At 44.8% G+C, this 26,123-nt stretch overlaps 1 protein-coding gene across 3 annotated transcripts in view; it reads left to right on the top strand.

Moving 5' to 3' along the window:
- STK36 (serine/threonine kinase 36) overlaps window positions 1–26,123 on the top strand; it is a 254,800-nt gene that overhangs the window by 215,954 nt on the left and 12,723 nt on the right. For 2 of the 3 annotated variants that reach the window (XM_069244414.1, XM_069244415.1), the window contains exons 21-23: window positions 3,190–3,264; window positions 21,827–21,998; window positions 23,700–23,847. In XM_069244414.1, the coding sequence (XP_069100515.1) occupies window positions 3,190–3,264; window positions 21,827–21,998; window positions 23,700–23,847 (395 nt within the window). The remainder of the gene's footprint in view (window positions 1–3,189; window positions 3,265–21,826; window positions 21,999–23,699; window positions 23,848–26,123) is intronic. The other variant, XM_069244417.1, reaches the window with a different exon arrangement.

Here is a 26,123-nt window from a genome sequence, read left to right as displayed (position 1 = left end):
CAGTGGTCAAAAACACATATTTTACTACAAATCTCCACTGCTGAGTTGACAGATTGGGGGGGGAGAAGGGGTGAAAACTCACCTTTTTACCCAAATTCCACTCCCACTTTCGACTGGATACAACTGGACAACACCCTCCATTTGCTTCTGCCACTGGACCCCTGGAGAAACACAACGCCATACCTGTCGCTGTACACGAAGGTAGGGAACCCTCATTGCCTGTTTACGTTGGGAGGTCACTGCACATGAGCTTGGGCCACTGCAGACATATACGTCTGACATGCATATGTCGCGGACACAAGTGGGTCAGACACTGATAGGGATACACTGGTACACAACACGTATCGCACACATACAGAGCTGTCATTTTTGTGTCTGTATTCATTGCCAAATGAATGCTGGCACCACATTGACAGTACAGTCACACTTGTCATCTGTGTCTGTGTGTGCGCATTGCAAGTGGACCTGTCATGTTGTGCATAGAGTTGCATGGGTGACTCAGTACATGTATGTTTGTGCGCAATGCGATTGGCTGGTTGACGTGGACAGAGGAGTGGGTGATGTGGTTGTGTCAGCACTTGCATATGGCTTGGATGTTGTGTTGTTGCGTGCAACATTTAGGTGAGTGTAGTGTGGGGTCGTTGTAAGGTGTGTAGTTGTGTGAGTGTGTTTGTGTAGATGAGTGTGTAGTTGTGTTGGTTGTGGTTCTTGTGTGTGGGTGCAGCATCAGTAGTGTGTGTATGTTGTCATGAATGTATGGCATTGTGTGTGTGCGCGGCATGTACGTGTTGGGTTGTGGTGGTATGGCAAGGGATAATAGTGTGTATGTGTTGTGTTGAGTGTGAGGCAGGGGTACCGTGTGTGTGTGTGTGTGTATGTGTGTGTGTGTGTGAGACACTTACCTGTATTCCACAGCCACTACCATTGTCTGATGTCCATTGGGTCTTGTGATGTCCTCCCTCTGTAAGCAAACCACCGGCAGTACACCACCTACAGGACTGTAACAACACAATAGGGTTGGCAGGAACCTACCTGCCTGACAGCTAGAAAGAGCATTCTGTCATAGCAGTTGGGGCAGTACATCTAAATACGGCAGGGGGAACACAGTTGACTTGACGTTGTTCTCGGGTCCACTGCCACTGCACTTTGGTAGTAACCGCCAATATCCAAATCAGGCCCTAAGTCATGGACAGCGGGTTGGCTGCAGGGTCCCAAATCTCTTCTCCCCCCCGGCTTGCATCCAGTCCTCCACAGGAGTTCCTCTGGGGGTGACAAAACACTATTATAACTGTTATATCTAAGTGGTGTCCCAAACACTACTGAAAGATATATCAGTCTATCTGCGTTTCGCAGTTCTCTGACACCCTATTGCGGGCTTCCTCTTTCTCACTGGAAATCTTTGTTGCTCCATCAGACAACCTTCATTCTGGTTCAGAAACTTTGGAATATTTATTCTGCTTTCAGTTATATTTTGACATGCATTTTTAAAACCGAAGTGATCGCAGACACAGTAAGTCCCCTTTCGGAGTTCAGATTGTTCAAGCAGCGCTTTCCCAAACTGTCGCAGACAAACTCCCCCTGACTCTGTTCCAGTTTTCTGCTGCTGCAGTGAGATTCCTGACCCTTTCTTAAGACTTCAATTTCTTTTTACCCAAAACTCTCTCCCATTATCTTTTGGAACTTTACCTTTTATAATTTGCTTTTTTTCTTTATCTTTGGCACATTTTTGTACCATATGTGAGCCTGGTAACTCTTTTCCTACATAGCATTCTACCCTACATTTTTTTCCTTTCGCTTTCATCAGGTACACAAAGACCAACGGCCTGCAAGAAAGCTGTTGGTTTGGGGAATGTTCCCTTTTTGGAGCTTTGTCACGCTGTTAAATTATTATGAGTTTGTACTTTAACCAAAAACTACTCGATCTGTCATGACAAAATCCAATCTTACATAGAGCAGGCTGACTTTAACAATTTATATAGCGAAGTCATGTATTTTTCATATGTCCATCCTTCATGTAGTGAACTACTTACCACTCCATATGAACAGTCCCATGCATAATGCAGGCTCCAAGATAGAGAATATAAAATGACTGGTCTATAACTACAACGCTTCTTCGTCTTTATCTTTCATTTTTAACCTGCCTTTATTACCTCTGTCACTGGTGCTGCCTCTGTGTGGCTGTTTTTTGCATGGAAAAGAGAAATATTTTTCTTTTTTTTAAATGTGAAACCATAATTTCAGTGTAAATAATGAGCAAGTAGGCTTAGACAAATCTTGAACAGCCTATTTGACACCCAAGAATTAATTTCTCGTTCTCTCCCTCTCTGTAAATTGCACTCATTCAGTCTATCACTATGTGGCAGGTTTAGCTTACGGAGATTGAACTGCGCATAGGGATGGCATTTCTTCCACTGTTTCATTTTAGAATTAACAAATGTGTGTAAACATTACTGAACTATACCTTATCCGTGACCCTCCGTTCAAACCTCCATTACACCTCCGCAAGGTATGCCCTATAGAGATGCTGTTAAATGCATAAACACAAAAGAGGAGTGTCCTAACCTCTTTAAAGTTTTGTAAAAGTTCTCCATTGATAAATGTGTTAGTTTGTGGATAATAACTGACAACACATTAAGTTTTCCCCCTCCAAATATGTAACAGACTTCAACAGGTACCATGCAAATTCTTCCAACTCTGAAGAGAACATTCTGTAGGTTTAAACTGAAAATGTGTACACCCTTTTTCCATCTACTTCCATTCAGGGTAAAGCTGTTGATTACTTACATTCCTGTTCACAAAATAAAGTAAACACAATTGAGAAACCAAAGAAGGATTTGGGATTTACATGAATCTTAATGTTAAACATGTTTTCGTTAGCTACACTCTCTCCCTCTTTCGTTGTATGGCTTTGTTCTTTCTTCTCTTGCCATTTATTTGCTTTTCCTCACTGTTCCCTCTCGGTTCTCTCCTCATTAACACTTTCCCTGACATTCTTTTCTCTTTCTACATTATTCCCACTCTCCCTTGTTCTCTGTACCCTCTCACTTTTCTGTCATTCCATTATTGTGCTTCCCTGTCCTTTTTCCCCTCTTCCACTCTATATCTTTTTAATTCACTTTCTAGTCCACTCTTGCTTTCCCGAAATTAAATAATTTCTCTCTTTTAACTTCGCCCATTGCTTGTTTGCAGATGGGATCTCTACCACCCATGGGTACTGGGCTTTTTGATGGCATTGTGCTCCTGTTGCTGCAACTACTTGGTGAGGTATGGTTATCAGCAAATATATATACATGTTTATAGGGTCTCAGTACATTCTCTTTGTATGTTTCTCGCCGTTGACTCTTTCTTTTGTAGCTTTCATTCACTAATGTGTCTCTGTTGGGCATTTTTATTTCGGATCCCTCTTTATTGCGACTTTTTTCTCTCCCTTTGCAGTAACTGTCATTCATGTCTCTTTTGGTTGGATTGCCTTCTCTCAACGTGTCTTTTTTTTGTGATTCAACGCTCTGAGTGGCGGGGTTGACTTTCTCTCGGTTTCTCTCTTGATTCTATTTCCTGTGCCTCTTGTTTCGGTCTCTTCATTTTCCTGGGTTTTGTCTCTTTATTTCAGTTGTTTCTTTGGGTTTTACAGTCCACTTTAATTTGGTGGAATCTCTTTCTCGATCTATTCTCAATGTATTTCTGTGTTCTGCAGAGGGACACGTAAAGGAGGGGCAAGTATGTTGTTCTAGGAACGTCTTTCAAAGAGTCCTTTGCCACTTTCTAACATCTTTTTTCTATCCCTGCCTTTTTTGTAGGCCGTCAGTCTCGGGTTTCATTTATCTAGCATTTTCCCCAATCTATCTGTGAAATATTTTGTTTACTTGATGTGAAACTTGTTTGTCTTTTGAATTCTGTCAGAATGTCATTGATGAATACGGTTAAGGCCAAGCAAAAGAGCTGATCTTCACTGTTAGGCCATCTGTTTTGAGCCTTCCACAAAGTTTCTGCAGATGATAGTGATTCCTCATAGAGGGCAATGCATTCTATCTTTAATACCTAATTCTGTAACTTTTTGGCCAGTTATGTGGTTGCTGTTAGGTTCTGCTAGGGTAGGACTTGCATCAGAAATGATTTAGTGTCTCTCACAAAAACAGACTACTGGGTATATGTGTTTTTCTCACTGGAGCACCTGATTCTAATCTTGCTTAGCCAGACCTTCCTTTTGCTTTTGAGTTCCACACTGCTCTGCTTAGAATCCGGGCCCTCTGGCAGGCTTTTTTCACATGGCATCCCACCACCATATGTGGTGATGTCCCATTCTTTGTTACCATCATCCCACACCTTTCATGTTTTATTTATGCCACCATTATTACAAGGATGGGATGATCTCTGTTTTTCTAAGATGGTGGATTTACCCAGCTATGTCAGCATCAATTTTCTCCACTGTGATTGCACTACAACAACATTCATGCCGTGCAGCCTGCATCAAGTACTTCAAGACAACAATATGCGCAAGTGAGAGCTATATTCCATGTCCAGGGCATGCAGCGCCTTGCAGTTTTGGTTTCTGGATATAAAGGAACACCCAAACCCACAGTCATTTGTTCTACAACAGTTCCTGTAGGGCCTATCCTTCTTCCTCTGTGATACACGTGTTCTTAAGTTGACTTGTTTTTTCTTGTACTCCAGCAGCTACCATTCTATTTTGGGTTTATCCACTTTTGTCATCCCTTACTCGGTCTACTTATCTGCTAAATTTTTGGCAGACTTAACCAAGATATTTCTACACTTGTCTTGTTTCCAACTTTGGAAATATTATCCAAGGTTGGCCCTAGCAACAAGGAAAGACGAAGATACCTGGCATCGCCCCTGCACCATCATTGCAGTTGGGTGGTGGTGTTCTCCGACGTATTAACAGACAAGTTTCTTTAGCTTCTTTTGTAGTTCCTATGTGTGTCATGTACTCTATTCAAATTGTAAACATTGACACAGGCTCTGACAGCGTCTGATATGAGACCTGCCTTGGATTCCTTTTTTGGAGTGGAAACCTGTCTGCTCCCCGATCTGTCTGATGCCTGCAATGTCTCCTCATTTTCTCGAGCATTTCTTCATGTGTCACCTAAATCCAGTTTCTTTTGTCAGTAAATTAGCCTGCTCACTTGTGCTTTCTGCTTTACCAGCTGCATTTACTGTCTTTGACTTATCAAATAATTATGGTTATTCCTTTCAAAGTTGCCTAGACACTTAAGAATGCATGTAACAGACTCATAATTGGAGGCAGATCCAGCCGCCGTGCTGTAGGCAGCTCAGGGTTCAAGCTCCTGGTTGGCCCACAGACACCTGACCTCCCAGGCCGCCACAACTGATATCCCTTGCCAGCCTGGAATGCTCCACAGCCCGGGAATCTCGGGGCAGCAGTGGGTTCAGCAAGGAGTTTAATGAGCTCCTCTCCCCACTGGGAGAGAGCGCATCGGACAGCTGGGGGCCGTGCCCAAGATGACAGCCCTGTAGCCACGATCAGACTGTAGGGCCTGCAGCGGCTCGGGGAGTGGCCCCAGCGAGAGGCAAAATCACCATGTGCCGCAGTAGAGGAGTGGTGATTGGACAGCCCTGCAACTTCTTCATCTTTTGGCCTATCCAGTGGGACCTGGCCTGGGACAGATGCCCCCCTTTCCCCACCCCCTCCCCCCTTTCCCGCTGCAGGTATCGGGGCTTTAGTTGCCTGCATCAGCAGCGTGAGAGAGGCGGTTTCCCCTACCTATTACACTTGCCTAGGCTGTGGTGGGCCGGCTGGAGCCCCCATGATCGTCTAGCTCCCCTCCTTTACAACCAGTAGCCAAGGGAGATCTGTGGAATACTGATCACCCTGGCTCCCATTGCACCCACTTTGGGACCCAGATGAGTGCTTTAATGTATTGGGTGATGGGGTCAAGTGAAGTCTCCGAAGTAACTGCCCGGTAGCCTGCAGCAGCCCCCGGGACCTTGGTGTGGGATAGCCAGTCAGGTCGATTCTGGAACGCGTCAGGGGGTACAAGGACACCCAGGACATCCGAGGGACCCCTGGACACCAAGGTGGGCACATGGAGAGGCCCTGAGACTAGCAAGAGTGGTGGGCAGGAATATATGTTCATAGTCCCCCCCCCCCCGCCATCCTGCTGAGTACACTTGCTATTTGGTGGGGGTGTCACTGCCTCCCTCGAGGGGCGGCCCACTAACCTAAGAGGGCCTTTGGCCTTGGTGCACATTGGGAAGCAGTGCCATCACTCTCATTGGTGACTCGGACATTAGCTGACTGTCCAGTTGTGAGGGGGAGTTCACTCACTGTACACCCTTTTGTTGTATATGAGCCACACGCAGTGTCACAGGGATGATTCACCCCTAGCACTTCCCAGGAGGGGATCAAGCAGGGTACTGGGGGAGGGGATGTATCTACCATGAACTCCAAGCTGGATAAATGTCTGGCTGTGATCAACGTACAGAAGAGCCCCTGGAGAGTAAAATAGACTCCATTACAGTCGAGCTGGGCTTGCCCTGGGAGGATTCTAAGGAGGTGGCTGGGAGAGTGCCTGCCTTAGAGGCAGCAGTTCAGTACCTGGAACCTGAAGACCAACCCATAGCATGTCGTCTTAACGGATATAGGGGCACAAATGCACCAGTTGGCCGCACAACTGGATCATCAGGAGGGAGAGCTTGCCGCAGTAATGTTAGGGTCATCGGCCCACCTGAAAGAGTGAAATGAGAGACATTATGCTCAGCTACCTGGAGGACTGGCTCCTGGAGGTGGTGGCTCCTGAGGGTCTTTCTAAATTTTGTGCCCTGAACTGAGCTCACAAAGTCGCAGCCTCCCCTCCTAAGACCAGGAACCCACCATGCCTGGCGGTGGCCAGCCTTCTTTATTTTCAGGATGGGGATTTTCTTCTTAAACAGACCTGTCTTTACGGCCCCTTGGTGATGCAGAACATGAAAGTTTCACTCTATCCTGACTCACCTTCCAGGTGCAGACAAAGTCTGCCTCATTCTTATTTGTCAAACAACGCTTCCTGGACTCCCTGCTCTTCCTGGCCCACCTAAGAGTGCAGGCAGAGGACAAGGCCCATTTTTTCATAGATCCTAATGCAGCATAGGACTTACTGGAGAGCTAATGCTGGGTCAGGGCGCCCAGTCCAGACGGCTCCTCGTCAGCTGATGCGAAAGAGACTAGGGCGGTCCCGATGCCAGGAATCAATCCGGCCGACCAAGCAACAAGTGGCTGAGGAACGAATTAGAGGTGTGGAGTTGCAGCTTCTCTATGCTCCGGTGGGCCAGATTCCCTCTCCCTCAAGGTGCTCCACAGTACCTGGGCTGGTTGACATTCTTCAGGGGTGACCCCTGGTATGGCGGACAACAATATATTACTCCCCAGTGGGCAGTGGCCTTTATTTACTTTGTGCTGCGAAGTGGTAACCGGGGATCAAAAGTCTTCGGACTATCTACATACTTATTTTTAGGGTTGAACCTGCAAGTGCTTGCGCTAGTTTATACGTCTTGCTTGCAAGACTCTGTTGTGTACTGTAAAGGACTTGGAGCCTGTCTTTCGCTCATCATTTGTTTGCTTGCCTGGCACTCTTCTTTACAGCCTCGCAATTTGTCCACTTCAGGCCTGGCATCATATCCGTTCCTGTCTGTGGCTGATTGATTCAGCTTAATCAGTGCCCGTCCTCTGCTCCCAACATGATCAAGTTACTATTTTGTTCCTTTTAGCTTCTAGTGCCCTGCAAACAGAAGCCTTGCGACTGGCAAAAACATGCCCAGCAGGACAAACAAAATGGCGAAGTTTTAAGTTTTTATAGCTAACTTTCTTTTATTTTGCCAAGTCGTCTTTTCTCACTTTCCACTCATGTTTTATTTTGTTTTTGCTCGTGGGCTCTCTTCACAAAAAATATCTTGTTTGAAATATTGCAAGGTGATATTGTTTCCTTATTTTGTGTAATTTATTAAATGATGATTTAACACATAATTGTGCAGGACACTCTATCCACCCTAGTCCAATCAACCCCAATTTACCTCACACCATTACACCCAACTCCAGTTCAGACCACTCACCCCAGTCCAGAGTAACCCATCCCCACTCCAGTCCTCCAACCCACTCCAGTCCAATTTGCCCCACTCTAATCCAATCTGCGCAACTCAAGTTCAAAACAATATACCCCACTCCAATCCAAAACAATATGCCCACTCCCATCTGCCCCCTTCAATTCCCAAACAATCTGCCACAATCCAAAAAAGTCTGCCCACTGCAATCTGCTGCACTCAAATCCAAAACAATCTGGTCTTAGTCCAATCTGCCCCACTGCAATCCAAACCAATCTGCCGTGTGCCAATCCAAGACAGTCTGCCCCACTCTAGTCCACTTCACTCCAGTCTGCCCCACTTTAATCTGAAACAATCTGCCCAACTCCAATCTGCTCTAATTCCACCTGACCCACTCCAATCTAAAACAACCTGCCCCACACCAGTCTGCCCCACTCTACTCCAAAACTATTTGCCCCACTCCAATCCAAAACAATACGCCAGCTCCAATCCACCTACCCCCAATCAAATCCACCTCACTCCGTCCCAATTCACCACACTCCAATCCAAAACAATCTGCCCCACTCCAGTCCATTTCAATCTGCCCCACTCCAATGCATTTCAATCTGCCCCACTCTAATTCATAACGACCTGCCCCATTCTAACCTGCACCACTCTACCCTGCTCACTCCAATCCCAGACAACCCACTCCAATCCAAAACAATCTGACCTACTCCAGTCCAATCCAACCTCACCTCACCCCAATCCAATCTACCACACTCAAACTCAATTCACCCCACTCCAGTCCACCACAATCCACCCCACTACAATCCAGCCCACCCCTCACCATCCGAGTCCACCTGACTCCAATCCTATCCAGCTCAGTCCATTCAACCCCACTCCAATCCAGTACACCTCACCCTTATCCAATGTACCTTGCCCCAATCCAGTCCAATCCACCCCTCTCCAGTCCATCCCACCCCACTCCAGTGAAACCATCCTACTCCAATCCACCTAAATCCAATCCACCCACACCACCCCAGTCCATCCCACTCCAATACTATCCACATAAATCCACCCTACTCCAATACAATCCACCTTAATCCACTGCACTTCAGTCCACTCCTCTCCAATCAATCCACCCACACCAATCCACCCCACCCCAGTCCACCCACTCCAATCCATCCACCCCAATCCTTCCACCCACCGTACTCCAATCCACCCCACCTCGATACATCCACCCCACTCCAATCCACCCCAATCCAGTCCACCCGAATCAATCCAACCCACTCCACCACATTTCAGTCCACCCTACTACAGTCCGATCCACCACACTCACTCCAATCCACCGCACTTTACTCAGTCCATCCACTCTAATCCACCCCACCCGTCACATCACTCCAGTCCAAGCCACCCACCTCAATCCTATCTAATCCACCCCAATCCCATCCACATCATCCCATTTCAGTTCATCCCACTGCAATCCAGTCCCATCAATCCACCCGCTCCACTCAGTGCACCCCACTCAACCCCAGTCCAATCCACCCCACGCCACTCTACCCCAATCCACTCCACCCCACTACCTCAACCCATTCCACCCTATTCCAACCCACTCCATGACATTCTCTGCCACTGAACTCTACTCCCCTGTACTGATCTCTACAGCACTACTCCTCCTACTCTATTTTACGACATTCCATCAAACTTGCTAGGAGGCAACTAATGAAGAGCTGGAAATCTGCCACTGGCCCTGATCTGGGTATCTGGGGGTGGGGAACAGACAGCCAGAGGGAAGCCCTGCATAGGGAGGAGGCTAGAGGGGTGCAGTGAGTCCCCATATTACCTTCGTGGATCACAATATTGGCGGCTTGCCCAAGACTGAATAATCAGTCGAGGATTAGAGACACAGCGATGTGCTTACCTGCATCCCTCTTGGCACCTACACAGGTTGCACAGTCCCCTCCCCTCCCAGCTGAGTTTGGATTTCCTGCTTCTCCTTTGGCATGGCTCTTGGTGACTTAAAGACAGTTTACATGCAGGATGTATGAGTTGTGATACTGAATGTAGCATCTGGGAGGAGGGGTGAGGGCAGCAATGTACCAATGGAACGGGTGATGCTAAGGGTCTTGCCCTTTGAACATATCAGAAAAACCCTTATTTGGCACTGTCTGTATGCTCTGCCTCATTCCTTCTTTGGTACTCATTATGGTGGGGATTACACAATATTTGCTGTTATTCTGTTTGTGTCCACCTGCCTAGTTTATTTAGTTTCTGTTTACTTATTATTGTTTTTGCCATTTGACTTATTTGATTCCATTTTGTGTACTGAAAATGTAAAAAAGTTTTTTTAAAGCTACTGATGATTTAGCAGAGCTTGCAGATTCCAGTGTATACACTTCATAATTAGATATGTGATGCTGTGCATTCTTGAAACACATGGCAATTTTTCTGTCTTCTCTTTGTGAGCACCCACATTTATAGTGAAACACAACAATATGGTAACAATTCTGCAATTGGTTTATTTAAGCCTTTCAAAAATGGATGCCTGTTTATGTAACACAAAAGTGGTTGAACAACAACTGCTTGGAATTTCCTGTGTGAATGCTTGTACTTGAGCAATCAGATCTATCACATTGAATTTTAGAATCTAAGTGACAGCCTTTTGTAAAAGCTCAGCATAAAGAAATAATTTGAGCACCTCTTCAATTCGTACAATGCTACAGTACAATATGAGACCCCCTGTGCTACATGCAGGAACATCTCTACTAAGCTAATCAATATCATCATCTGACAAATAGAACTAACGCACACCATATCATGCATTAGATCTTTATGAAAGTTGCATTTTTTAAGTTATTACCTGTGGTCAGGCTGTGAATTTGAGGTACATGTTAAACTGCCACAACCATTCTGTTTGGGATTTAATGAGCCAAGTTGTGAAGTATCTCCTAAATAAGCGATATCATGCAAGTTGTTAAAAAAGGGATGTTAAATTCAGACAGCCTGATAGGTGTATAAGTGAACACTGTGTACCTAGCTACTGCTTACATTTGTCAGGGAGTCTGTGTGAAGTTCTATTCTTGGCTCAGAGTGGTGTCATTGACTCCGGTAGCTCTACAAAAGATGTTAGTTACCATTCAACTCTTTTTGTAGATCAGGTGGATGAGAAAATCTATAAGATGAAATCAGAAGCTGTCAATTGGGCTAGAGAAAAGAAAGGAGTTACCTAGCATTCAATTTTGATCTTTCAGCAAAGGTAACATTGTGATTGTTGTTTACCTTCGGAAAAGGTATCAGCTGGTACAAGAGCAACAGCAGCCTTTTCAGAGACTATGGGGGTCATTATGACCCCGGCAGACAGCGGTAAAATGGAGAAAAGTACTGCCAACAGGCTGGCGGTATCTTTCCCCATATTAAGACCACACCGTCCGCCACAGCAGTAATAGACGCCGGGCTGGAGACTTTAGTCTCCAGCCCAGCAGCTGTCACTAGCCCACCTGTGGGATTATGGCCCCGCCTACTGCCATGGTTTTCGTAGCTTCCTTACCACCAAGAGAACCAAGGCGGTAGGCACTATCGGTGACAGGGAATTCCTTCCCTGTCACCGAAAGGGGTCTTCCCCGCCTCCCTCACCACTCCCATGATCACAGACGGATTTCAGCCATCCTTCTGGTGGAAATCCGGCTGTGATCATAATACGGCTGATGGCTGGTAGCCGCGGCAATGGTCTTTTGGTGGCCATCACCGTGGCGGTAGGCGGTATATACAGCAATGTTATAATGAGGGCCTAAGTTAATACGGTGGATGGGATATCCAATACATTTGTGACAGAGTAACTCCCCCGGCCAACCTCTAAATCAGGCCCTATGTCTTCTCGACAAAAGGTAGTGGTCGACAGCCTTCCCCTGTATGAGGGAAAGCTCCAACAAAGCAACGATTCCCTTGTTCTGTGACCACCGACAAGCATAGCCGGTCTATTGCCAACCACCTCACTGCATGGTAGAAAATTTACAAATACAGGATGCCCTAAATGTTGTGCGGAATGGATAAAAGATCAGTTTTTCCAGCTCTTGCCTTCTGATCCCACTGAGAGTTTCAACCCCTGCACTTTTTGACTGGCTGGTTCAAGAAACCTCACCAATCTTGGAGAAAGGCACAACAGAACTAGTGCAGAGACTTCAGTGGAGCAAAAGTTCTCACATTATTTCCTTAACAAAAGGAAAAGTCCCAAGCAAGATTCCCATCATATTTTGGATTTACAGAGGACGTACAGGTGGATGAAGAGAGGAAAAAATCAGGATACTGTCTCCATCATCATTTTCCACATTTTCAGCTTGGTGACAGTATGTGTGCTCTGGTTTGCAGGATGCTTGTTTTCATGTACCCATAAAGCAAGTCTCAGATTACTTTTAAGTTTTAAGATTGGCAGACATTAATATCATTACAAAGTTCTTCCTTTTAGACTGAAGTCTGCTTCCAGATCTTTCTCAAAGTTGTGGTAGTAGTACCAGCATATCTCCGCAGTAAAGGGAGTGTTTATTTATCCATAACTAGGCAACTAGTTGATCAAAGCCTCCTTTCCTCTCAAGCTGCTTCATGACCTACAGCAGATCTTCTTTTTAAGTTAGGTCTTCACCTGAATATCAATAACTCAATGATTTTTCCTACACAAGCAAGTCCTTGCTGGGGGGCGGTCGTAGACATGAATAAAGCAAATATACCTCTTTTTTTCAAGAGATTTCTTTCCATTCACCAAAAAGGCCTGCATATTTGAATAGTACAGTTTCCTTCCACTTGTCATTCATGGCTGTTTGCATCACCCTAGTCTGGGCAACAAGGTAGCACAGGAGACTTCTACAGCAGTGTTTGGAGGAATAGTGGTGCAAGAGGTCAAGATGTTGGCACCACAAAGTACAGCTGCCATTTTATGCCCTTCAGTCCTTGAAGTGGTGGGGTATACCATTTTTAATTCCTTTACAAGCTGTAGTGAAGGATGAGTCACTCATCAAGGTAATATTACCATTAGGGGACTGTGGTTTTTAAAGGAGAAGAGATATCACATCAACATGTTGGAACTGAGAGCAGTTCAGTTTGCTCCAAAATCTTTATTGCCAATGATCAGGCTGAGCCGTCCTCTACTCCAGATGGCCAACTTGTAAACTATGTGTATCTCAACAAGCAGGAAGGTACAAAGTTGAGGGTGCTGGCCCAGGAGGCTATGACAGTTTGATGGGGATGTTTGCAAGAGGCATTCAACTGACATGATGCATCTCTTGTGTCTGCAAAACACAAAAGATTAATAGAGTCGTAATTTGTTAGAACAACACAAATGGGTTCTAAATGATGAAATGTTGGCAGACATCTTCTCTCCTTGGGGACATTCAGAAGTAGAATTGTTTGCTTTAGAAGAAAATGCAATATACCCCATTTACTCTTCTAGTTTCTCAGAACCTCAGTCCCTGGCAAATGCATTTTCAGTATGTTGGTCGAGAGGATTTCTCTGCGATTTTCTCTGATCCCTCTTCTTCAAACGTTGATCAGCAAGTTCAGACTTAGCAGTACAAAGATGATACTCATAGCTCCAGATTAGCTTTGGCAATGGTGGTACCCGGACCTTTGTCAGATGTCCAATTAGGATAATTCTGTTGTCTAGGATGTCTGGTAGAATCTTCAATCACAGCTTTCTACCACTAAACCTGACTGCAAGGCTCTGTTAAAATAAAGCACAAGCCCTCAGGAAGCCTAAAGTTTAACATCTGCTCAATGCAAAATTAGCAATTAGAACAGCAGATAATCAGGAGACAATTGTCATTTTAACAGGCCAGAACTAGCAACCAAAAAGGCCAGTTGAAGCATGTAATGCTAAAATTAATGCAGATTTTTTCAGCTTGTGTATACTTTTCTCTCAGTACAACTCTATAGAGCATAAACGTGACAGAAACTTGTTTCTTCAGTGAACATTATCCGATGAGCAACGGAAGACATCCTTGAAGCTCAGATACAAATACATTAACATACTGCTGATTTCAGTAATTTCCTAAAATCATACTACTGGTTGCCAACATTGAAAGTGGAGGCTGCACTTTGCTGCAAGATGCAGGAAATTTGCAAATGCACTGCCTCAAATAAAATAGCTTCTAGGTCTACTGGCGGAAAGGGTAAACATTGATGATCTATGCTCTAACTGAGCATCTTATGGCTTCTAAATTAACATTGGAAACTCCAGTTTAACATTGGAAACTTTGGCCATGTTTCAAAAAGTACTAAAACCCATCTGTAACAGTAGATAATAGTCTACCTGTTAGTCAGATGCTTATTCAGCCTCTTTTTGTTGATGAAGCATTCTTGCCGCCATGTTGTTAACCAGTGTTTCTTCAGTCACATACCAGTGATCACTAGCAACAACATCCATTGGCAATATTATCCTCATTAACTGCCTGTTTGGCAACCTTGTGAATGTTTTTTGTCAGAAGATGGCCAGGACAGAGAAAGTGACAAGGGGGATTATGCAAATGTGGAACACATGAGGGTAATTTGTGCGTTGCTCAATACTTTCTAAGGCATTAACAACCTCTCCAATGTCCATGCGCCTTCAAGATTTAAGTCGTCTTTGCAGCATATGGTGGAACAGTTTAGCAAAAGATGTTCAAGGCATGTGTGGCTTTTACATACACATGCTTTGCATACTCCTGCCATCTACTGTTGTTTTTCTTCTGAGAGGTCTTTCGAGTCACAAGGTAGAGTGATTCCACCTCTTGGTGATAATGCGCATGGGCATCAACTCCATTGTTAAATTATTTTATTTCCGCCATTGAGTTCGGACGCGTGTGCCTGCACTCAGGGTTGAGACTATTACGGTCCTCTGTTCAGTTTGTGCTCACCCTGACCCTCGGTATTGTTTTCGATCACATATTTCAATTTTGTGTTTGAGATATAAAAAAACTTTATCACTCGTCAGATTGACCGGCTTCAACCGCGGCACTCAAGGGCATCACCCTTTGGGGTCTACATTCAGTCTACACCAGGTTCACCAGAGAATGCCCTGTTGGTGATGGAACAGACACCTTTTCGTTTCTGCATGAATTGTCACCCAAAATACCCCCGGACCAATCTCCATCCGGACTGTAACCTGTGTTTGTCACCGGAGCACAGGGAGGAGATTTGCGAGGCCTGTCAATCTCTCCATTCCAAAAAGACTCTTAGAGACCGTTGGGCAATGCAAAATGCATTAGAGAAGAATTGAAGGCAATCTGACAACAAGATGTCCAGCTCGGAACTCCAAATGGAGATGCAAGACATTTTGCTAGCTCAACACTCCGTGAGTACTGTAGACCCTGTCCCTCAACCCCGTCTCAAACAACCTAAAAGACATTTGTTCCCTACTGAGCAAAAGGCCCTCAGACCACCACTGCCTATGGGCAGCACCGAAAGACTGATTTGAACGCCCGCCCTGGGACTTGAGCAGAAACATCAGCCAAAATCTTCAACATAATCCACTTCGGTGCTAAGTTGACCTTCAATACTGACTCAACCAGCCCCAGCGTCTGCTCAGACCGGACGCTGAAACAAGAACACCCCTCAGCTCTGAAACCTTCAATACCGGCTTTGAAATCTGATTCTGGCAAGCCTGTGGAACCTATCCTCCACAAACTACAAGAAAAACTGGATGCACGCCAAAAGCGAAAACACATCCAGCCCATCACAGGGTATATTCTTGCCAAGCCTTCCGTTCCAGCTACACCACCATCAAAGAGACAACTCTCCTTCGAGGAGGCTATTGATTTACTGGTTCCAGACAAACAGAAAAAGGTGCAAAAGACCACCAGTCCTTTACCGTCTCCACCAGCATTACTACCTTCACCACCACCTCCACCCCTCCCATCACCATCTTCACCACACTTGATGGAGATCCCTTAGAGATAACACCTCAAAGGTCTCCACACTCTTATGATACAGGTGGATATGATGCAGGGGATGATACTGGGGATGATACTGTTGATACACCACCACTCCCCACTGATCCCTGGACTGCATATGATGTAGATCCTCTAGGGGACACCGATCGAGACCTATACACCCCTCGTCCATCTCCTCCTGATTCCACATCGTGGAAGAGGACTTCCTTTAGGAGACACTCTCCTCCACACATAGGGCCAACCAATACCTCCCTATGCTTAAGGGTATGTCACATCATAGAGAAGACATTTTTAAGGACCCTTCTAGAGCCAGAATCATCACTTTTAGAGTGAATAAAAAATATAAACCCTCTCCATACAACCCCATCTACATCATGGGACAGATTCCTCCTGAGTTGTATGTTGTTACTAGTTCTCGCAAGCGCGCTACTTCTCAAGCTGCCAGTGGTGCGCCACCTCCTGACAAGGAAAACAAACGTATTGATGTCTCTGGTAAGAGGGTGGCAGCTCAATCCGCCAACCATTGGAGTATTGCCAACTCAATGTGTTTGCTTACAAGGTATGACCATGCTTACTGGGACAAAATGGAGGAACTCCTCCAGTATCTTCTGGGCGAGCAGAGGAAAAGGGGTCAAGAGCTTGTCTCCAAAGGCAAACTCATCTCAAACAGCTTTATCCACTGTGCCTTAGATTCAGGAGATACCACTGCTAGGGGGATCAATATTAGTATCTTGCTGCGATGCCATGCTTGGTTCCGCATTTCTGGCTTCAAGCCAGAAGTCCAACAAAGTCTATTAAATGTCCCTTTTGACAAAGAACATCTTTTTGGTCCCCATGACTTGGCCCTAGAAAAAATGCAAAATGATCCGGAGACTGCCAAATCTATGAATGCACTTCAGACACCTAGTCCTTATGGCTCCTTTTGCCTCTCCACCTACAGAGCAGGTTCGAAACCCACCTCCTTAGAGGCCTCTACCTTGTATCAACGTGGCCAGGGTCACCACTATTCTTCTCGGGGTACTATAGAGAAGAGGTCTTCAAACGTTTTTGCTGTGAGCCCCCTACCAAAAATGTTTTGAAGTCGGACACCCTCGAAAACTTTATGGGAAGATTTGGCACAGGACGAGAGGTAGGGATGAGCACAGGGGGTGAGACTTATAGGATAATATTGGGCACTTTTTCAGTAGCTCACACTTCACACTAAATGTGAGGCATATAAAAGAGCAAACACATAAAAAATGAACTAGACAAAAAATACTATTCATTAATTGAGGTTCTCATGATCTGAGATCCCAATGTAATTACACCTTCTGCACAAATGATAGCTGTAAATCTGAATAGCAGGCTATCCTCTCTGCCACTTTCACCCCTTCCTCACCATGTCTCGCCATCACTCCAATCTTAAAACAGACTGTCTGTCCCTTTCAGAAAAAATGAGCTCCCACATGTTGTCCACCTCATCCGTAATGCTCTCTGCATGACTTATTGTAAAGTAAGGCAGTCATAATTGTGATGCAGTGGGTTTTCACACCTCTGGGCCTCAGTGCAACTTTGTCAGCTTCACTAATGAAACCTACTGCCTTGTGAAGCGAGAAATCGCCTTTACCCCTTGTTAAAACCCTCCTCTTTTATGACATCTCTTTGTTGCTTAATACTAAAGTGCCTCCACTGCTCCAATTATCCCTTCTATTGGGCCATAGGAATTTAGTTGGGCCCTCACACCCTGGGGCTCCGGTGCATCTGCACCTGTAGCACCAATGATATCTTCTCCTTTGCCTAATCCCTGGCCATTATTTCAAGGCTGGAGGCCCAATTCAGACTGTCTTTCCCTTAGTTTAAAAAAAAAAATACCCACACAATACCCTCGTAAAACACACCACTGTTATGGTGTAGTAGCCCCTCATATCAGTGTCCCAGTGCCAGTGCACCTGCTGCACTAATGGTAGTGATGGCCTTTTAAAACAAATGAGCATGCATTTCTCAACAACGTCTTCAGGGCATCTCTCTGAGGAAAGGGGAAGCTGTCTCATTTATAAATTTTATAAAAAAGAACAGATAGCGCCCTCTCCTCTGCCATCTCTTTGACGCTATTCATGGGTTTCCCTCCTTTCCTCTTTCTCCTGGGGCATTACCCGTAAACCCCAGGGGTGCGAATGATCAGGACTCTGAATATCACCTTTTTGCCTCCTCCCTTCCACCCTCTCGACTCACCTGAAAGGACATCTGTAAACAGCAGCCAAAGGTGCCAGGTTATATAAGGGCTAAGGTGCCTATATGCTTTTTAATTATAGACCAACTGTTCCCATAATATTTGTTAAAATCAACCATCCTTGATTTGTTAATGGGGACCTGGTGGTACCTTTGTGTGAGAGTGGAATGAGGGGGGTCTAAAGTGGTTTCATTTATGGAGTCACTTGAAGCATCATGATGACAAAAATGTATTAGATAGATGATGTAAGTATAATGTAAGGATGCTGAGTTTTAGAAAGTGTGGTATTTATGTATTAATGGACTTCTAAAAAATGCCTACAGTAGGTACAGTCTGCTTAGCTATTACTAATATGTATTCTTTGAAAGCACTTGTTTTATCTTATACAAGCCATTGGAATTATGCTATTTTGCAGCAGCTGCATTTTTCGCACAATTATGGATTTGCCACATTTGCCACATAATTCACCACCTGCTGCAAAATCTGCTGATATGAACAAAAAAATAGTTTCTAGCTCACCCAGAAAAATTACAACAAATGTGGTGACATGTTTGTGTGCAGTTGAACCCCTCCACAAAGGGTGACTGGTCATCATTTAGTTGCTTATTTCTGTTGTTGGTTGTTCAGTTGGTCCTAGTGATACTAATGAGGTGAAATATTTGCCCAGACAGTACCATCAAGTGAAAAAAAATAATTCTTGCAAGACACTTGCCACCCTATACTGCATACTTTTCTTTTTCTTGCTGAATAATTTAGCAAATGCTGCTACATAATTTGGTACTCCCCCGCCACATAATTTCCAGTGGCCCTGATCACATACACAAAATCATTGTGTGACAGTCTATCTTATACTATATGTAAAATAATTTTAGAATAATGCCTCACATATTCACTGTGCTTTCTGTTACATGCTGGAATCTTATAGCACTATAAATACCCAAGTCAGTATTATGCACTGCACCAAACCGGATTCAATTCTGTGATTCTCTGGCCTCACATACGGAAATGCGCAATAATCACATCAACCAAGTTTGATAATGACCTGTGTGTATTTTACACCTTTTAAGGTATGTGCTTTATTTTAAATGTAGTTGTGTGAACGTGAAAATACAACAAAATATTTACAGAATATTTTTATTTTAGCCAGGTATTTGACCTTTGCCACCACAGGTCTCAGGAATGCAGTTGCCTTATTTTTTTCATGGACTTCAACTGTCATGTAAAAGAAGACGGTCTGGAAACAAAAAAAAAAGTCACGCTTCCAGGCCATCTTCATTTACAATTACTTACTGAGGCATTTGCACCCCTGTGAATTTGCACCCACGTGAACGTCTCCATGGGCCCCCAGGGTGTCGTACTTTCTCGTTTGCAGACCTCTGCTATAGAGGCTTCTATAGGAGTAACAATGCCAAAGATGGAGGCAAAGGTGCTTCCCCACGTGGTGCCACAACCACCACAAAACAATGACTTCCTTCTCTTTCCCCCTGAACATTCAACACCTGTTGGGGAATGATTACAAGATTTTCTGCTCACATGGTAATCAGTAGCATCAGACCAGTGGGTGTTGGACATTACCCAACATGGTTATTATCTGGAGCTCATTATCACACCTCCAAACGTTCCATCTCGCACTCACAGACTCTCTGGAACACAAAACACTGCTCTGACAGGAAGTTCAAGCTCTCTTGCATGAAGGAGCTATAGAACTCGTCCCTCTACAGCATCAAGGTTATGGAGTATACTCCCTGTACTTCCTAATCCCCAAAAGACAGATTTTTAAGTCCTATCGTAGATGTACGGTCCTTAAATCATTACATCCTGTCAAAGCATTTTCATATGGTCCGTCGCCAAAAGGTGATGTCAATTCTCCAGCAAGGCGACTTTCTGTCAGCCCTTGATTTAAAGGACGCCTACTTTCACCTTCCCATACACATGGTAAATACCTCATATTTGTGAAAACAGGCAACCATTACAAATTTAAAGGCCTCCCGTTTGGGGTGACAACTGCACCTTGGGTGTTCACCAAATGCCTAGCAGTGAAAACAGCACATTTATGCAGACAAAACATCCATGTCTTCCCGTATCTCGATGACTGGCTTATCAAAGCCAGCACTATATCTCTGTGCCGACAACACATTAAAACTACCATAGACCTGCTTCATCAAATAGGCTTCACCATCAATGTCCAAAACTCTCATCTTCATCCTTTAGGGGTTCAACCGTATCTGGAGGCTATCCTAAACACACAGCTGGGATTAGCCTATCCCAATACAGCAAGAATCCAAAATTTCCAAGCGCTACTACCACGTGTCCAAGCCAACCAACATTTGACAGTCCGGACTGTCAGGTGCCTACTGGGTATGATGGCCGCATGCATCGCCATAGTGCCGTATGCATGACTACACATGCGTCCGCTGCAGGATTGTCTAGCACAACAGTGGTCTCAGTCACAGGGTCAATTAGAGGATTTTGTGTTGATAGACAGCTGCACTCATTGTTCTCTGCAGTAGTGGAACACAAACAACATTCTAAAAGGGTGGCCTTTCCAAGACAATGTTCACCACTTCATCCTGACAACAGACACAATCCATTAGTGGTAACTCCACCCTGAGTCCTCCTCTCTTACTTCCACAAGTCTGGATTTCCACAAATTGATTTGTTCCCAACTGTGGACAATGCAAAATACCCAAAAACCACCTTGAGGTTTCCACACCCACTATCCAAGAGCAGTGCTGTATGGATGAACTGGTAAGGGATATTTGCCTATGCTTTTCTGCCTCTAACTCTTCTCACATTTATGATTCGAAAGCTCAGGCAAACATCTCTTACACACATATTACAGGCTCCCACATGGGCCTAACAGCACTGGTTCACAACACTACTAGAACTATCACGAGTTTGTCATGAGAGGCTTCCCCTTAACCTAGACCTTCTCACTCAGAATTGTGAAGAAATCAGGCACCTAATGCCTTAAGGAGAATGTGAAGGATAAAACACTTGTCTGACTCTGTCAGTGTCCTCCTTTCCCGTTAGACTGCAATCTGTTGGGATCTTGATAATGCAGGCAGCTAAACAGTTACCCCTTACTACAACCAGCGCCTCCAAAAGTTTAGGTGAGATCATCTTCCTCATGGAGGAGAGGCCTTTGCCAGGGACCATGACGTTATGGACAAATTTGCCAAACGTATTCACAAATAACTTTCTGAATAGTAACCCCTTCTGATAGGGCCGACAGAGCTAGACAAGTCCCGTTAGCCAGCATTAGGAAACACATTTCTAGTACTGGGTAATGTAGTGGTGAGTTTCTAAAGACATTTTCTTGGTACTCAAGTATGTCACTTTTTTTTTGTTTTTTACGAACTGCAAATTAAGTGATGCATAGGTATGTTTTTGTGAGTGTTGAGTACTTTATGACACAAGCATGTGAGCAGATCATGAATCCACAGGCTTTCATAACATAAAGACTATTACTGAAATCCAATTTGTGTTTACCAAGGGCCAGTGGTCACAAGGTTTAAGCCTGCAACAATGAGGGGCCTAACGTCCAGCACTTTATCCTGACAGAATTTTCAATGACTGTTAATATCCTTTTTCAGGGCCCCTTACAAACTCCTTCTTTAGTTTCTGCCTTTTTTGGTTGTACATCTAAAATACCATCTCTCTGTCCCAGGGGGAGTCAACTATAATCAGAGAATTCACTGCTTCGGAGTTCTGGAAGATTCTGTGGCATCGTCTGGCTTCTGTACTCCATCTGTCGGGAGATCGACCAATCATGGAAGGGGAGACGCCACGGCCAGGCCAGCCCACACCAGAGCCTGATTGGAGTCTCATTTCATCCCAAGGTAGGTCGTACTTTGGCTTACCCTTTCTCAGTGCTTAATTTGTAAATAAAAACGTGCCGGTACCCAGAGCCCTCCTCTTAAACATGCGGCTGCTTCAATTAAACATGGAAACACGGATTACTGAGACTGTGCAATCCTGAAGTCATCTCTGGCCTCTTCAATCCATATAAAGCCACACCCTGCCCCTTCAGCTCCCTCTAGTAGCGTTCTACTTTCTCCCTTTGTGATCCTTTTTCATGTTTCCCTTCCTCCGTCTTTCCCATCTGTGTCTTTTGCTCGCAGTAAATGCGTGGGACAGAAGAATAAGCCCCGGCCCTCAATAATAAGTGCCAGTGCTCAGCACCGGAAACAACAAGCACAAGTTAAGCACTGCCCTTTCTGTAACTATTATAGATTACTAAAAGAGTACTGAAATCACGATCCATCTCCCAGAATATCCCTGGTTATGGAGCCACTGTATTTTTGTCCTAGAATACTGAACTAAAGTTCCTTTCTGATACAGTTACGTCAGATCCCACTAGCTCTATAACACTCAAGATGTCACCAGAAGGAAACCTAGAGCTCTCACATTTACTGTCATCAGAGGCCCTTTGTTCTCATTATCGCCCACAATTAGTTTCAACCATAGGCATCCGACATTTCTAACACAAAACTGAAGTTTATGCAATTACCATGACCACAGACTCCTGCTTTCCTGGTTTGAAACACAATTACAAGTAGCACATAATATTTCAAAGGTGCACTCTTCCTATTATCTGGCATGGAAAATGCATCTTCCACAATGGCCTCCAACACAGGACTCCTGCTGTTCGTATTGGTCACAGAACTTCATCTTCTACTATAGCTCTTAGTACAGTACGCCAGCTGTCCTTATCTGACACAGTGATACTGTTACCACTGTCTGTATCTTGCAGAACTGGAGATTAATTGCACAAGTCTATCGCCACAGGGTTCTGGTTTTCATTATCTAGAGCAGAACATAAACATCCACAATTTCTCTCTATGAGGAATCCTGGTATTTAGCTGTCAATGTTTGAGACTCTAACGTAGAGTTGAGGTATTGAATGAAGTAATTAAGAAGAGTGGTGGGGTCTTTAGGATTAGTAAACCGATCATGAGAGACCTTCTCAATATTAAGCCAACACAACTCGCGCTTGTAGGTCCATGGCAGAAAGATTTACAAAGAGCTGGATAAGAAAGTAATCCAACCAAATAATGACACTGACTCGCCAGTCAGACAAAAAACAAGGTCTGGAAAGTTCTGTGCATGTTGCCAAATTAAGAACCTGAGAAAAAATGATTCATCAAGGTTGGCAGAAAGCACTACATAATGAGAATCAGTGCTGTCATCTGCACAGACTTTAGTGTCTTCTAGTACAGTGTCATGTAGACAACCTCGCAGAGTTCTTCGATATGCTAGTAGGAGACTCTATAAATGCCCCTGAATGCAGAAACTCAAATGACTGTTGGATCTGGTTGCAATTGTAGTGTACCATGAGTTGAGTAGCCATGGACGTGTGCCTTTTTCCTTGTGCCACCTCCTTATGCATCCTGTATTTCCTTCATTTTGTATTGTACTTGCCAGACGTATATCCAATATCATGTCTTTTGGATGTTCTTCCAGTTAATCATTTTGACTGCCTTTGTGTTTGGTCACTTCTTGTTCCTTGCTTTCTGATGTTGAGCTTCTTTTCTGTTTAGGAATAGCGGTGTTTCTCAGCTTAGCCCTTTTCATTTTCACCAAAGAGCCACACCAGTGTCTACGTCTCCTGGCTCACCCCAAAAGTGTCATCATGGCCACATTGAACAAACTGCTGTCTCAGGACTTCCTGGAACATTTGAGTGATAGGTAAGAACCAGCCTTTCATCTTGGGTCTATGAAATGCACTATCCCCACTAGCTAAGTACACTATAGTCTTCAAGCATCAGAGTTTTTAATACTGTTCTTTTAAGGGACGTGGCTAGAATTCAGTAGCTTATCTTATCATGAAGTAAGAGTGATGAATGGTGGATACATTAGGTTGGGCTGTATGTGGATTTTGGCTTTAGTAGGCCTTTGGACGGATGTTTGGGTCAGTAGAGTTAAGGAGGGTGTTTGTTGGGTACAGCATATTTGTGGATCAGTGTTGAATATACTAGAGTTACATAGGCATTGATGCGCCCTGCATGTGTCTCTGTCCAAGCCTTTATTAACAAGCTTTAACAGTGAGAGTATTAAAATGCTCCTGACTATGACGACCTGCTGCAAGCGAGTGGTACAGGTTTACTTTCTATGTAGCTTACTTCTGCGTATTTCCCAGAATCAGGTCTAAGAAGGGGTTCTTGCACATGAGAGAATTTTAAGTATTGCTTTGCACAATAAGAAATGATAGGTAGACACAGAGGTTGGAACATTAAAAAAAACAAATTTATTTTTCCTCACCTCCACTGTTTTAAAACTGTAAATGCAGCTGTTAAAATGTTCTCACTTAGCAAGGTGATCCATATTGGTTTCCTTTGAAAAGCGAAGCAAGAGAGATAACAGATTTGGGCCCTCATTATGTCCCTGGCGGATGGCGGTATGTTGGAGAAAGGTACTGCCAACAGGCTGGCAGTACCTTTCCCCAAAATATGACATTGGCGGTTTAGCCAAGCCAAACTGCCAATGTACCACTCCATCCGCCAGAGCGGTAACAGCCGCCGGGCTGGAGACTACAGTCTCCAGCGAGGCAGCCGTCACTGTCCCACCCACGGGATAATGACCCCGCCTACCACCATGGTTTTCGTGGCAATCTTGCTGCCATGAAAACCATGGTGATAGGCACTATCAGAGCCAGGGAATTCCTTCCCTGGTACTGATAGGGGTCTCCCCTGCCCCCTTCCAAATCCCCCTCGCCAGAGTCCTCCTCCACCCAACCCCCCCGACATACACACACCAATATACACATGCATACACTCACTCATACCCACATTCACCCATGCATGCATACATTCATTTACACACACATCAACACACACTGACATACATTCTAGCACACACGCATTCACGCACACTCACACCCATTCATGCACACACGCATTCCACATGCCACACACCCGCAGGCACGCACACAATCACATAAACACACACCCCCACACACTCACACAAGACCCCCCTCCCCTGTCGGAGCACCCGCCTTACCTGCTTGCAGGCGATCCTCCAGCAGGAGACGGGACGCGGTGCTGCTGCCAGCAGTAGCGTCCACCAGCAGAACACTACCAGGCTGTATCATAGATCATGATACGGTCTGCGGCGGTCTACTGGCGTGGCGCTGCTTACCGCCGTCCCTCACCATGATCCTAGCCGGAATTCAACCAGCCTTCTGGCGGAATTCTGGCTACAGTCATAATATGGCAGATGGTTGGTAGCCGCAGCGACACTGTTTTGATGGCCGTCGCCGCGGCGGTAGGTGGTCATTACCGCTAATGTCTTAATGAGGGCCTTTGTGTGTTCATTTGATTTTAAGCAACCCATGATGTGAGGAACATGAGTTGTCTAATGTCTCTGTTCAAGGAAGCTAATCAAGGTGATCTAATCCTGTTGAGATCCAGTAAACTGAGATAATATCCTCAATTCCTACCTCAAAGCGAAAGGTCTGTGGTACCCTCTACTATCTTTGGCCACACCAGTAACCAAGCAGCTGTTGAATCAACTGACACTGCATGTTTCTGGGAGGCTCCCTATCATTGAAGAAAAGGTTCTGGGGTAAGAAGTGGATGCAATAGAGTAGTGGCTGAGCTGCTTAGCGTGGAATTCAAAGACCCAATTCTAATCCCATGGTCAACACCATGACCAAGCTGTTGCATCCTGAGCAATAAGGTGACTTCCCTGTGTGTCAAAATGGTCAAATGAGAAGTAACCCTAGAATTAAGATCTGTAAATACATACATTGTTTTTAGTTTGGAAAAAGCAGTTTGAGCAGTGGGAACAATACTTTCCAGAAGTGGACCCTGCTTTATTGTCTGGATCGGTAGGACCAGCACAACCTGAAACCTACATTCTGCTATATTACTCCTGCTGCTAACAAAAGGCAAACAAGTTTATGTGTTGTGATGTGTGTAACCCAAGGATCTCCATAAAGTGTCAAGCTGATATAAAGACTCATG

Source organism: Pleurodeles waltl, chromosome 7 (genome assembly GCF_031143425.1).
Source record: "Pleurodeles waltl isolate 20211129_DDA chromosome 7, aPleWal1.hap1.20221129, whole genome shotgun sequence".
Taxonomy (NCBI): domain Eukaryota; kingdom Metazoa; phylum Chordata; class Amphibia; order Caudata; family Salamandridae; genus Pleurodeles; species Pleurodeles waltl.
Note: the sequence above shows the minus strand (reverse complement) of the source record. Positions and strands in the feature narration are given on the sequence as shown.